Source organism: Conger conger, chromosome 7 (assembly GCF_963514075.1).
Source record: "Conger conger chromosome 7, fConCon1.1, whole genome shotgun sequence".
In the NCBI taxonomy this organism is placed as follows: Eukaryota; Metazoa; Chordata; class Actinopteri; order Anguilliformes; family Congridae; genus Conger; species Conger conger.
The window spans coordinates 2,341,190-2,355,189 of record NC_083766.1 but is presented as its reverse complement, the minus strand read 5'-3'; the positions used below and the strand labels follow the sequence as shown (position 1 = coordinate 2,355,189).

At 44.4% G+C, this 14,000-nt stretch overlaps 1 protein-coding gene across 1 annotated transcript; it reads left to right on the top strand.

Moving 5' to 3' along the window:
* Window positions 1-1,865: 1,865 nt before the first annotated feature.
* Window positions 1,866-12,619, top strand: LOC133133842 (organic cation/carnitine transporter 2-like). The gene is made up of 10 exons (XM_061250081.1): window positions 1,866-2,264; window positions 2,857-2,960; window positions 3,179-3,333; window positions 8,094-8,265; window positions 9,316-9,442; window positions 10,134-10,228; window positions 10,388-10,602; window positions 11,200-11,382; window positions 11,850-11,985; window positions 12,180-12,619. The coding sequence occupies exons 1-10, from the start codon at window positions 1,866-1,868 to the stop codon at window positions 12,211-12,213; spliced, it is 1,620 nt and encodes a 539-aa protein (XP_061106065.1). The 3' UTR covers window positions 12,214-12,619.
* The last annotated feature ends 1,381 nt before the right edge of the window (window positions 12,620-14,000 follow it).

Sequence of the window (14,000 nt, the reverse complement as noted above, 5' to 3'; positions counted from 1 at the left end):
CAGTCGCACCACATTATAACATTTACCAAGGAAATGCATTTATGAAAATGCAAATAGAAATCAATAATCGTCTACGATCATGATTGCAGATCGACACCAGCATATGCTGCAGCCCTGAGACAAAAAATGTGCCTTTCTGGTGCAGCAATTTTTAAAATGTACATTAATTATTTAGCTGATGCTTTTATTCAAAGCGATTTACAGTTGATTAGACTAAGCAGGACCCAATCCCCCCTGGAGCAATGCGGGGTTAAAGGGCTTGTTTAAGGGCCCGACAGTCTGCACCGATCTTAATGTGGCGACACTGGGACTTCAGTTGGGACTATCAGCTGCCACGGGAGCCGTGGCAATTGCCTCCCAAAAGCACCTGTGCACGGGTCCGCTCGTCAGTTTAAAGATTTGAGACACTGCTATGCTCGACCTTCGGCTGTTCTGCCACATACCAACACAAAGAGCATGAGTTAAAGGTGACGACTGCGTCAACAGCGCCATCTGCTGGGGAAAGGGCCCAGCCGGTAGCCTAGGGGCTAAGGTGCGTGACTGGGATCCGGTGAGTTGGTTGTTCAAGCCTCGGTGAGATCCGTGCAGCTGTTGGGCTCTTGAGCGATGTCCTTAACCCCATAGTGCTCCAGGGCGTAGTCTAATCAACTCTGTACATCACTCTGTACAGCTAAATAACAACGCTTATCATATTATTATTTATTTATTAACTTCCTCTCCTCTTTACAGCCAGTACAGCCAGTTGGGCTATGGGTGGATTTTCAAAATTCAGTTTCAGCTGAAAGGAGAGATTAGTTTCCAGGTGTTTACTGATGCACATTTAGAAAAATAATATGTGAGGCACGCTCAATGTACCGCCACATTTTGTTTAATATTTTTCTTTAATATGTATTTGTTATATTTGTCTCTCTGAGAGGAATATTTATATATTATATTGTAATGTGAGCCATAACGGTTAGCTCTTGTCCCCTTGCTTGCTGACTTATGACTCTCTGGAAATGTGATTTTCAGTGATTCACGATCTTGCCAGTAGAGGGCAGTGTGGCGCTTACTTCGCCAATGAGTTCACTTGGCGAAGGAACCAAGGGGCCAGGTGGTAGGAACGGGGTCAAAATGACATATTGAAAGTTTACTCTTTGCTGCAATGGTACAGAGCTCTGCCTCAGAAATACTTGCAAAGCTTCTAATCGTGGCTGGCTTGTTACAGGGAAGATCATCCAAGTTACCGGTGTTTCTAGCAATACCAGCTCTAATCGTTGTTACTTTAATATTTTAAAAAAATGCGCAAAGACTGGCCTGGGATTTAATAATGGATCGTTTATTATTAGAGTTGCTGACATTACTGCAGTGGTCTTTGAAAAGTGAGCTCTTCTCTCAGTGCGTACACCATTATTAAAGTTAGTGATGCGTTCCTTGAGGATGCTTTTGCATTTTTTTATTATTTTTATTATTTTTTATTATTTTCTTTCAGGTTGTCTACATAATCGCTTCAGCTCACGGATCGTGTTGTTTGTCATGCACCCTGAAGTTGCTAAATGGCTAAAGGTGTGGGCTTGGTTAGTACTAGGATGGGTGACCTCCTAAGAAAATTAAGTTGCCCCTGGAAGTGGTGTTTATGGGTCAGTAGGGGGTTAGTCTCAATTTGTTTCCTCCCATAAAGTAGCCCTACCTTATGTTTTTATTTGTAGAACTTTACATAGGCCTTCTGAATTTTATTTGCATTGTTTCCTCCCACTTCTGGATATTACATGACTTTGAATATGTATATGAGCAAAGTTTTGTTTTCATAGGAAACACCCCATTCATAAGATGAGCAGCAGCCACAGGTGCTGCCTCAGTTCGCCGCGCGCTCGTTTGTGTTTACAATGAACGCGACAGACTATGACGACGTTACCAAATTTCTGGGAGAATGGGGACCTTTTCAAAAACGGTTTGGGTTACTCCTCTGTTTATGCGTAGTTCCTGTCGGCTTGGCATGTTTCTCCATCATATTCCTCGCTGCCACCCCACCGCACCACTGCGCGATACCACCAAACGCCAATATTAGCGCCGAATGGAGAAACTATTCTATTCCACTGGAAGAAGATGATGGGGAGATGCGATACAGCCAATGCACCCGATACAAACTGGACGTAATAAAGCGTCTTTCAGACAACGGATCCGTGCCTGGAATCGACGTGAATGTTAGTGAAATAGAACAAGAAAGCTGTAAGGATGGGTGGGAATACGACAGATCAATTTACGTTTCGACCATCGTATCTGAGGTAAGTCAATAAACTCAAGTTAAGAGCCTGGACGTTCGCTGACAAAACATCACACCGCTGCACCTTAGGAATGGGGTAATTTCGTTAATAAAGAGTTTTATTTAGTTTAATTTCATATAAAAAAGGCGTAGTATAGGAGACTGTTGCCTCCTGACTCTCCGGTAACATCGGTCATTCATGAATTAATTCATTCAAAACAACTTCAGGTAACATCATAAAGTGTGTAGGCTACTCCTGTTCCTATTGTAGGGACTTCTCGGTCTCATTTATTAATTCGACAGTTGTTTTATTTTAGAATCAAGCTGGCCAAAAGCCCTCAAGTACAAGTCAAGTACAAGTAATATTGTCAACTGATTTCAGTGTATAATTGTAGTAAACTACTTAAAATATGACTGCATATTTACAAAAGAAAAAAAAAGAAGAAGTATTTTTAAATTTTCTTTTTTTGGAATGGTCCACTATATATTGTATGTTGTCTATAATGATAGACACTGCATACTGCCAAGACAGGTGTGTCAATTAATTCAAAGAAAAGCATAATAACATGTAGTAACTGACTAGCCTTTGCAGTAAATATGCCCTCTCTCTCCAGTGGGATCTGGTGTGCAGTGATGCATGGAAGGCCCCCATGACCTCTTCTGTGTATTTCTGTGGTCTGTTAACTGGATCCTTCACTTCGGGACAACTGTCTGACCGGTAAAAGTGACAAATATTTAGTCAGGTTCAGATGGAATCCTGGGAGTTGCATGACTGAGCAACTTAAAACCTTATGACATTGAATCATCAATTTTCTTAAGTGGCAAACTTGTTGTTTTAACCAATGTATAGAGAGAATACTTAAAAATAGTTGGAACAAGACTTAACAGCCTTAACAGCCTGTCACTCTCTCCCTCTCTGTTTTTTTTGTTTTTTAGGTTTGGGAGGAAAATCACTCTATTTGTGACAATCGGAGTTCAGATTTTGTTCATATGCGTCCAGATTTTCTCCACATCCTGGCCCATGTTCTTAGCTCTTTCCTTTGTAATTGGGATAGCTGAAATTTCTACCTATTTGACAACATTTGTCCTAGGTAATTATGAGTCTGCTTTGCTATTTTCTTGATAATAATTGTGAAATATGTTTTAATGTAACAGTGATTTTGTCTGCCCGCCCAGTCTTTGTTTTGGGATGAACTCGATATTGTTTTCACAAAACGAGTACACACGTTAGCCAATTATAACCACTGACAACCTAGTACATCTGGATGGATGACGATGTGGATGTGGAGCAGTCGTCTCATTGGCTCAGGCGGTAAGAGCAGTCGTCTCATTGGCTCAGGAGGTAAGAGCAGTCGTCTCATTGGCTCAGGAGGTAAGAGCAGTCGTCTCATTGGCTCAGGCGGTAAGAGAAGTTGTCTCCAGTTGGAGGGTTGCCGGTTTGATTATGCCCTGGGTGTGTCGAAGTGTCCCTGAGCAAGACGCCTAACAAAATGCTCCCAACGAGATGCTCCCTTGCATGGCAGCCAATCCCCATTTGTGAGCGAGTGTGTGTGTATGACAACAACTGGTAACATTAGAGTCTTCTCATGTCTAAGCTGTGTTTGGTTGGACCATGAAAAGAGACATTGACATTGGTTTTCTGAAACATTTAACTATTTTGAACTTGAAGCAGCTGCACTTTTCTTTTTTTTGGAAAACATTTGCCGCCTGTAAAAAGAAGGGCAGTGGACACAGGCTCTTAAGCTGCTTTCAAATCATCACATGATAATTTCAATATTTAAATAATATACGGTAGAAACAAGAGGACATACAAAGATACACTGACCGAGCACTTTATTTACATTTTACATTTTACATTTTTTTACATTTTAGTGATTTGGCAGACACTTTTAATCCAAAGCGATTTACAAGTGCATAGGTTCTTCCTCAAGTTAAAGCAACACATCCATAACTAATAATATACACATGAAGTGCTGTTCTACACATACAGTCATCATAAAAATTATTAATATTTTTTGGCTAGACAAGAGGGATAGGGATATCGGAAAGGGGGGGGGGGGGAATCAGGAGGGAGGACTAAGGTACAGTTTGAAAAGGTGTGTTTTTAGTCTGTGTCGAAATAGGGGGAGGGATTCTGCTGTCCTGACAGTGGTAGGCAAGTCATTCCACCACTGAGGAACCAGAACAGAAAACAGACGTGAACGTGCAGCTCGACCGCCAGGTGCTCGTAGTGAGGGAGCCATAAGGCGACCAGAGCTGGCAGACCGGAGTGGTCTAGCTGGGGAGTGATTAAGGATTGTATGTAAGGTGGGGCAGTCCCCTTAGCAGCCTGAAATGCCAACATTAGGGCCTTGAATCGGATACGTGCGGCAATAGGAAGCCAGTGGAGACCAATGAGGAGTGGGGTGACATGAGCCGACCTGAGCAGACTGGTGATCAGGTGGGCTGCAGCATTCTGGACCAGCTGGAGGGGCTTGATGGCACATGCTGGGAGACCAGCCAGGAGGGAGTTGCAGTAATCCAGGCGGGAAATGACGAGCGCCTGGGCTAGGAGCTGGGTGGCTTTCTCCGTCAGAAGATGACGGATACGGGGGATATTCTAGAGGAAGAACCTGCAGGTTCTGGCAGTGGAGGATACTTGTGGAGCCAGGGTGAGACTGTTATCAAGAGTCACCCCAAGATTCTTTACCGTATGGGAGGAGGAAACTACAAAGTCCTCGACAGTCAGTGAGAGGTCGATTGTCGGAGAGGACTTAGCAGGGATGTAGAGAAGCTCAGTCTTGGCCAGGTTAAGCTTCAGGTGGTGGGAAGTCATCCATGCAGAGATATCAACCAAGCAGGCAGAGATCTGTGTGGTGACCTGGGTATCGGGGGGGAAGGAAAGAAAGAGTTGGGTGTCATCGGTGAAAGAATGGTAAGAAAAGCCATGAGAAGAGTTAACAGAACCAGACAACAGAACAGATAACAGACATGGTGTATAGAGAGAAGGGGAGAGGACCAAGAACTGAGCCCTGCGGGACTCCAGTTTGTAGGGGGTGAGGGTCAGAGACTGAAAACCATGCCAGTGCAGATCCTGTGACACCCATCCCAGTCAGCGATGAGCCAGTGACCACGAGCAGGGCGGTCTCAGTGGAGTGGCCACTCTTGAAGCCTGACTGGTTGGGATTGTGGAGATTGTTGTGGACAGTTGGGAACAGACCGCCCTTCCAGAGTTTTAGCGAGAAAGGGAAGAAGAGAGACAGGTCGGTAGTTGTTCAGAGCAGAGGGGTCAGGGGAGTGACTCTGGCCCTCTTCAGGGAAGAGGGCATGGTGCTAGAAGAGAGGGAGGTGTTGATTAGAGAGGAGAGAAAAGGGAGAATGTCATTAGAGATAGATTGTAGAAGGGGAGAGGGGATGGGGTCAAGAGGACAGGTGGTCGGGCGGTGGAATGTACAGAGATTCAATTACGAATGGTATCGACCTTCTTCTCAAATAAAGAGACAAAGTCATCATGTGTGAGTGATGAGGGAGGTGGGGGGGGCAGAAGAAAGGAGAAGGTTGAAAACAGTTTGCAGGGATTAGAGGCGGCTGCGTTAATTTCCGAGTGAAAGAAGGAAGATTTAGCTAGAGAGACAGAGGAATAGAAAGATGATTGGAGGGCATGGAAGGAAGATACAACATGAGGGTTGTAGCATCGTCGGGAGACAGTCGAGAGAAAGATTTCACAGATGGTAGGGAGGAGAGGATTGTAGACGAGAGGGTGGAGGTAGACAGGTGGCATAGGTTCCGCCAACAGGTGACAGTGGATGGTGGGAGCGATGGATGGGTGTTAGAGGAGAGTGGAAGAGAAAAAGAGATGAAGGAGTGGTCAGATATATGGAGTGGTGTTACAGAGAGGTTGGTTGTTGTGCAGCTCCTTGTGAAGATCAGGTCAAGAAGGTTGCCTGCTTTGTGGGTGGGAGGGGAAAGTGTGAGGGTAAGGTCAAAAGAAGAAAGGAGGGAGAGAAAGGTAGACTGGGTGGACTCTGAGTTGAGGTTGAAGTCACCCAGGAGGATCAGGGGGGTGTCATTGACTGGTGAGGAGCTGAGGAGGATGTCCATCTCATCCAAAAAGTTCCCCAGAGGGGCGATAAACAACAATAATAAACAGTTTGCACGGCAGAGTAACAGAAACCGCATGAAGTTCAAAAGAGGAGAAGGAGAAGGATGAGGAAAAGACATTAGATCTCCATGAGGATGAGATTAGAAGACCTGTGCCACCTCCTCTGCCAGAGGTTCTGGGTGTGTGGGAAAAAGAGAAGGCAGAGGAAAGGGCAGCCGGGGTGGCTGTGTTCTCTGGTGAGAGCCACGTTTCAGTTAAGGCAAGAAAGTCAAGGTTGAGGTGGGAGGCATAGGCTGATATGGATGTCTGCTTTCTGGACGGCGGACTGGCAGTTCCAGAGGCCACAAGCCACACAGAGATCAACACCAGCGGATCTGGGAGGGAAGATGAGGTTAGAGATATTCCGGCCATGTTGGTGGGAAGCAAACCTTCTACCTGACTGGGACCAAACCCTCTACCTGAGGACAGGAATGGGAAGGAAACACATGGAGGGAACTTGGGAGGACAAGAGGAATCCTACGCAGTGAAGTGAGGGCAGGCAGCAAAAACAAAAACAATCCTCAGGCTCTCAGACAGCCTGGATGCACACCCGTAGATAGACAGGTATTATTAGGTATTTATTAGATTCTAGGTAGATTCTCGGTATTCTTTAGACTCCTACTGCTGTAGCCTATCCCCTTAGAGTTATGATGCGTTGTGTGTTCCGAGATCCTCTTCTGTATACCACTGTTGTAAAGTGTGGCAAACACATTATAGGCAAAATGAATTATAGGCCAATAAACATATTTCATAAGATTCATGTCAGGTTTGATGAATGAGGCCCCCATGGTGTAGCCCTGTATATCCTGCAGTGAGTAAAATAGTTGCACTGGGTCACAGGTAAACGCTCTGACTTGTGGGCTGGGGTGGGAGAGGTCATTCTTCAGGCACCAGTGCCATTTCAAAGTTCGGGGTGAAGCGGATGGTGTTACGACCTGATCTGGGGTTAGAGCGCAACGGGAAAAGGGTTAGGGACGTGGAGCGTGGAACGGGGTGTGGGAATGAAAACAGCAGGCCGACAAGTCGGCTAAACCCGGTCCTATCTGCCTAATCAAAACTTCATAACATTTGGCTAGTCGTCGAAGAATTACCATGCAAGAGGAGGCGTGTAGCCTACCCCCAGTGTAGATTAGATCACTGCCCACAACCGGCTTCAAAAAATAATAAAGGAAAAGTAACAAAGCATAATAACAAACAGTGTCCCTGTGGGAAAAAGCTTGAAACACCCTTTAAATATTCTGAGCTACTCTATGGTGAACAGAGGGATCGAGAGCAAAATGAAAGTCAAAGTCGGGGTGGGCGGACAAGGTCGAGCACTATGGTAAACAAACCAAGAAAGGCTAAGGCAAGAATCAGATTCGAAAAGAGTCAATGGTCAAAATCTGATCAAAGCAAACAAATCGAAACGGGCAAGGTGAGAGTGGAAAGTTGGTGGTGGCCGTTTCAAATAAAATAACCAGAAGCAGAAATTGGCAATCTACAGCAAACGGGAAGTGAAGCAAAGATAATTACATAAAGAGCGAAGATACAAAATCTAAAAGAAGCTTAAAACAACGGTCGTAACAGTGGGCTATAGCAGCAGAACACTAATACGTCTACAAAGATAAGTGTAATAAAGGGGTCACTGAGTGTATATACCATTCTCTGCTTTTTTTCCAGCTATACCTCAACATAAGTGGCTGCAGTTTTCTTTGAAATTGTCTGCCTGTTCTGCTTAAATGTTTTTTAAAGGAACAGAAGTCTTGACTCCACGCATTCGGATCATATTCTGCTCTGTGGGAGTGTCCGCTTTTTTTGCCGTTGGCTACATGTTGCTTCCCCTGACGGCCTTCTTCATCAGAGACTGGAGAATGCTGCTGATCGCTGTGGCTGTGCCTGGAGTTGTCTACGTTCCCCTTTGGAGGTAGGTGTGTGGCACGACAGCTCGGCTTCGTGTGTCTCGCCCTGTCAATCATCAATCACGGCACTGTTTTATTACTATTGATCTTTATTTATTCAGGTAAATCCCAGGGATATAGATCTCATTTACTAATAAAAAATTGTCCATCTGTTCTTTTATACTTATGTACATATCTTAAAATTGTCCTGTGGTATTAATGACTGTGGTATTATTTTAAAAATAAAAAGAATATATAAAAGAATATGTATTCTTTTTATATATATATATATATATATATATATATATATATATATATATATATATATTCATTAAGCAGGCATTTGTTTATTCATGAAAAAAGGTGACTCAAAGAGACAGGTAAAACAAGGTAATGGCTGTTATTTACATAATCCTGCTGCACAGTTGTAGATAGCTGTTAGGGCGAATATGCAAAATGGAAGATTTTGCGGACCGAAAACGCAACGTTATAAAAACTATACTGTCAGTCATAGTAGTTTTAGCAGAGGAGCTTGTCAGACACTGCATATGCGATGACCACGGCAACATCTGCGACACATATTGCCCAAAGATTACTGACGGTTTTTCATGATATCTATTTACATATTTACATATTACATATATATTTTTGTGCCCTCAGACAAACCCATTTGGTTGATGTACAGTAGGTGTGGTGCACAGTGCCGTCTGTCGTGTTGGGTGGTAAATCTGGCTGGATGGGAGTTGCCACCAGGACTGCCATGTTGTAATGCGATATGAGAACTCTCTGCTTTGTCGGCGACTAAAAACGTCTCTGTGTTATGGGGGCTGTGGCGAGGACACTGCTACTGTTGTGTGTGAACTCCTCCTGCCTTCCGAAAGCACACTGCAGCTCGATGATGGCCTCTCCAAGTGCTGTTTCTAAATTAGCTCACGGGGTGACACTGAAGACGATCCTTCTGACGTTGCTTTCCTTCGATGTAATGCAATTCTTTATGTCACGATGCAGATCTGTACCCTTACAGAACCAAACCATGACATCTCTCTCCAGTCCAGACTGACTTTGTGTTGGGACAGGTTGATCTCGGAGTCCCCCCGATGGCTTCTCTCTCAGGGCCGGGTGGAGGAGGCAGAGGCCATTTTGAGAGGTGCTGCCAAGAAGAACGGAGTCAAAGCCCCGGAGGTCATCTTTCAACCGCTCCAGGTCCACCTAATCTTACCTTCATATGAATGTCTCCAGAGTTGGCACTGCCTGTATTATCCTATCACAGCATTGTTGTGACTGAAACAACTGCATATTAGGCAGGTGGTCATAATGTTCTGGCTCATTCGTGTATCCATTCAGTGAGTATTTATTATACTTATATTTAGGCTTATTGGCCTTCTGCTGCTGTAGCCTATCCACTTTCAATGTTCAATGTGCTGTGTGTTCAAAGATGCTCTTCTGCATACCACTGTTGTAATGTGGGGTTAATGTTGCCTTCCTGTCAGCTTGAACCAGCCTGGTCATTCTCCCCTGACTCTCTTCTCACATTAAGGAGGTGTTTTTGCCCACAAAACCACTGCTCACTGGATGTTTTTTTTTTGTTTTTCACACAATTCTCTGTAAACTCTGCGTGTGAAAATCCTAGTAGATCGGCAGTTTCTGAAATACTTGAACCACCCCATCTGGCAACAACAATCATTCCAAGTCACTTTGATCACATTTTTTCCCCATTCAACAACTGAACCTCTTGACTATGTCTGCATTGGCTGATTAGATATTAATCAGATTGCACTAAGAAGCTGCCTAATAACGTGTTCACAGAGTGTGCAGTTATTTTACAGTATATTACCTTGTTGTACTCCATTTTCATCTCCATATAATGTCTGTTCATTGCGATGTGTTGGGATAGGTGGAAAATGAGGAGAAAGTGAACCACCACAGCATCTGTGATCTCGTGAAGTTCGACAACATCCGCTGGATCACGATCATACTGAGCTTTGCATGGTGAGTGTCCCAAGACCTTGGCCCAATTACACTAAACACACAAGGCAGCTAAAAGCCAGGAGTAAGAGGTTCACTTTTATGTAAACCTAATTTTTTCCCAAAACGTTGAAGACTGATGGCTGAATCCTCTAGATGAACCCCCTTCCCCCATATTTTCAGGATCACAATCTCCATTGGGTACTTCTCCTTATCGTTGAACACCTCCAATCTGCTTGGGGACCCCTTTGTGAACTGTTTCCTGTCGGCGGCTGTTGAAGTTCCGGGCTACATTTTGTCCTGGCCCCTACTTCGCTCGTTCCCAAGGCGACTGTCCATCTTTCCCATGCTGATCATCTGTGGAGTTTCCCTGCTGTTCACCCAGCTCATACCAAGAGGTAAGTCTCAACAAGAAGGCACTGCTTTAAGTTGCTTTTTATCTCAGTGCAGCAAGCCACATCCCAAAGCTAGCAGTTTAACAGAATTTTATTTTTATTTTTTATTGTCAGAAGAATACTGGGGGATTTTCAAAACCAGGCTTGATAATGTGCTAGATACTATTTTGCTTTTAGGCAAACTAAACCATACACTTTCGTGGCAGGAAAATGCAAGCATTGCTGGGATGAATGGCCTGTTCTTTTCATTATGGGATATAATTTTCAATGCACATGACTTCTAACCCTAACCCTAAACCTAACCCCATTGAAAAGATTTAAAAAAATCTGATAAACCATGCTTTCATTGTTTATCTTTGCTTGGTCGTTGGGATTATATAACTGAGCTATATTGGCAAAAGAGTTTAGCATAAGTTACTTTAAAACTATTAATCATCAACTGTGCTGTGTTGATAAGATTTTCAAAATACCTGGCTGTTTTAAAGCGGAACTATCATAAAGTTAACATTTGTCCCGCATTGCTTAGAACCTGTTAACGTTGTGGGTCAAATCAAGACAGGTTGGGATTGGCTGGTTCTGCTCTCTCTCTTCGCTCGACAGAGCTGAGTTCAGTGTCTATCGCGCTGAAGATGATGGGGAAATTTGGATTCTCGTTGTCCTTCACTCTGGTGTATGCCTACACGGCTGAGGTGTACCCCACCGTCCTGAGGAACACCGCAGTGGGCACCTGCTCCTGCATTTCTCAACTGGGCAACATCGCTGCACCTTACCTCGTCTACCTGGGTGAGTGAGCGTCCGTACCGGCTACCCCCATGCCTGTCTACGACCCCTCTTTCACCAGTGGCCCTCTTTTAAATAAGCACTTTAAATTCCAGCTATGCTTGAAAATTGTGATCGAGCTGAGCTGGTCAAACCGTGTCAAGCTGGGAGCTGGTCTGAACTGAACAGATAGCTAAGCCATGTCAAGCTGGGAGCTGGTCTGAACTGGTCAACCACCTACCAGCTGTTTCAAAACATAGCTTGAGCTGGTTAAACCATGTTAAGCTGGGAGCAGGTCTGAACTGGTCGACCAGTTGCCAGCTGTTTAAAAACCTAGCTAGAACTATATTTTTTTCCCATCAGGGTTAAAAGAACACTGTGTACCAAAATTAGGTGCCAAAAGCCAATGAGCCTTTAGCCTCTCAGAATATTAATGTTGTACTTTTATTTGCCTGACAGTAGGACACCCTGTAATTTTCTCTATCACACAGGAATCTATTCCAAGTCCACGCCGTACGTGTTAATGGGGAGCCTCTGTATTTTGGGGGGGTTGCTTGGCTTCCTGCTTCCTGAGACCTATGGTTTGCCCCTGCCTGAGACCATCGATGACATGCAGACTATTCAAAGGTAAAGCAGCCACATCTCACAAATACAGGGTCTGCTCCCTCGGCTGTTAGCACTGTTGTGCTGCAGCACCTTCTGAGATCGGACGTGTGTTCGATCAGCGGTTCGTATCTCGTGCTTTTGCAATTTGAATAGTTGTGCCAAGAAAGGAAAATTCCAGTATTTAATATATTTTTTTCCCATTTTGTTTTTCTCAGGTGTAAAAAGCGACAAACATCATTTATCATTTAACCAGGGATTCTACAGCCATGGAGGTGTCTTAATGCTTTAATGACTAGGTTACACTACGATATTGGAAGTTGGGTTTATATAAACATTGAGGTCCTGTATTACTTCTTAAACATGTAAGGTGTGCACCATTGTTATCGGTAATAATTGTTGTCCTAGTATGTGCATATATAATTTATTATGATTATATTTTTAACAGTCGCACTTCTACTTTGAGGAGTGCCTAAAATCGTGAAATCAGAACAGATTCACCTGTGTGAAATGTGTCAGGCAGTCCTTTGGTCTATGGTATCCCTGTGGCAGGCGAACCCACCTCCCTACTTTTTGGGGGTTCACGCCTGGGTTTTGCCCTGGAAAGTGTCTTTTTGGGGCTTCACACCTGGGTTTTGTCCTGGAAAGTGTCTTTTCGGCAGTGTCTCTACAGAATGTTGCACTGAATGTGTTGAACTGAATTGTACTGAATGCGCACTTAGAACTTGCTTCAGATCAGAGCGTCTGCTAAAGTCCTGTTTCACTGCCTGATGGTATATATATATATATATATAGTATGATTTCACTGAATGACCTTGATGTAACAACATTGTTTCACTCATTAATAAATTCAGGATGGACTGGGTGTGTTTCTTCATTCATGAATATTCAGTGCATCATAGATGACTGGCTGTTTTCTTTTGTGATCAACTTTTTATTGCTTTTTATAAACGGGGGGGGGGGGGGGGGCAGATGGTTACAAAGTTACAAGGTATTTGTAAAGTACATACATCCATGTAAGGATGGGTGGAAAGAGAAAACAAAATTGAAAGGAAATTAAAATACAAGATAACACGTTATCATATTATACAGGGGATTCTTGAATTTTACATAAAAATACATTCCATTTTTGTAGAGTGGACTTCTTGGCTTTGTTTAATCTAGCTGTGTGATATTCCATGTTCACAACGTCTACCAAGTAGCTCTTCCAAAACGTCCTAGGTGGTATGAGGGTTGATCCATAGTTGTGAAATAACTTTTTTGGAAGCTGTGAAACCTGCCTATGACTGGCTGTTTTTGCCAAACCCTTCTACCTTACACACAAAACAGCACAACAGCCATAGCTGTCTTGCTACCGACAGACACACAATTTCTCTGTCTATTTTATTAGCTATTTTTGCTAGCTGCGATACCTTTTTAATCATACCGGGGCTGAGACCGGGAGATCACTCCAGACCGGGAGATCACTCTGGCTGAAAAGTGGCCAGCTCGGTTTTTCTTTCTGTTGCCTTTTTTATTTATGCTGGTGCCGTGCATTGCAGCCTATCGCCGTCGGTGTGTGAGTGTGCGTTTGAATGGGTGGGTGAATGAGATGCATCAATTGTACAGCGCTTTGGATAAAGGCACTATATAAATGTAGACATTTACCATTTATTTTAGTTCATTATGTTAGTTCCCTCCGAGGAATCGCCACCTTAACGTGGTGGAGGGGTTTGTGTGTCCCGGTGATCCTGGGAGCTAGGTTGTCGGGGGCACTGTTAGCCCCCAGTAGGGTCTCCCAAGGCAAATTGGTCCCGGGGGAGGGGCCGGACTAAGAGCGATTCAAAGGCTCCCATGACACGGCCACACAAAGACCCATTTACCTCGCCCGGAAAAGGGAAACCGGGGCCCCCTGCTGGAGCCAGACCCGGGAGGGGAGCTCGTCGGCGAGCGTCTGGTGGCCGGGCCTTATCCCATGGGGCCCGGCCGGGCACAGCCCGAACTGGTCACGTGGGGTCGCCGCCCTGTGGGCTCACCACCTGCAGGGGTCGGCATCGGAG

What these genes read in the sequence shown, in the direction of transcription:
- LOC133133842 (XM_061250081.1), top strand. Translation starts at nt 1,866, where the DNA reads ATGAACGCGACAGACTATGACGACGTTACCAAATTTCTGGGAGAATGG. An exon ending in TTTCGACCATCGTATCTGAG is followed by an intron (nt 2,265 to 2,856) that starts GTAAGTCAATAA and finishes CTCTCTCTCCAG; the next exon opens with TGGGATCTGGTGTGCAGTGA. An exon ending in TCGGGACAACTGTCTGACCG is followed by an intron (nt 2,961 to 3,178) that starts GTAAAAGTGACA and finishes TTTGTTTTTTAG; the next exon opens with GTTTGGGAGGAAAATCACTC.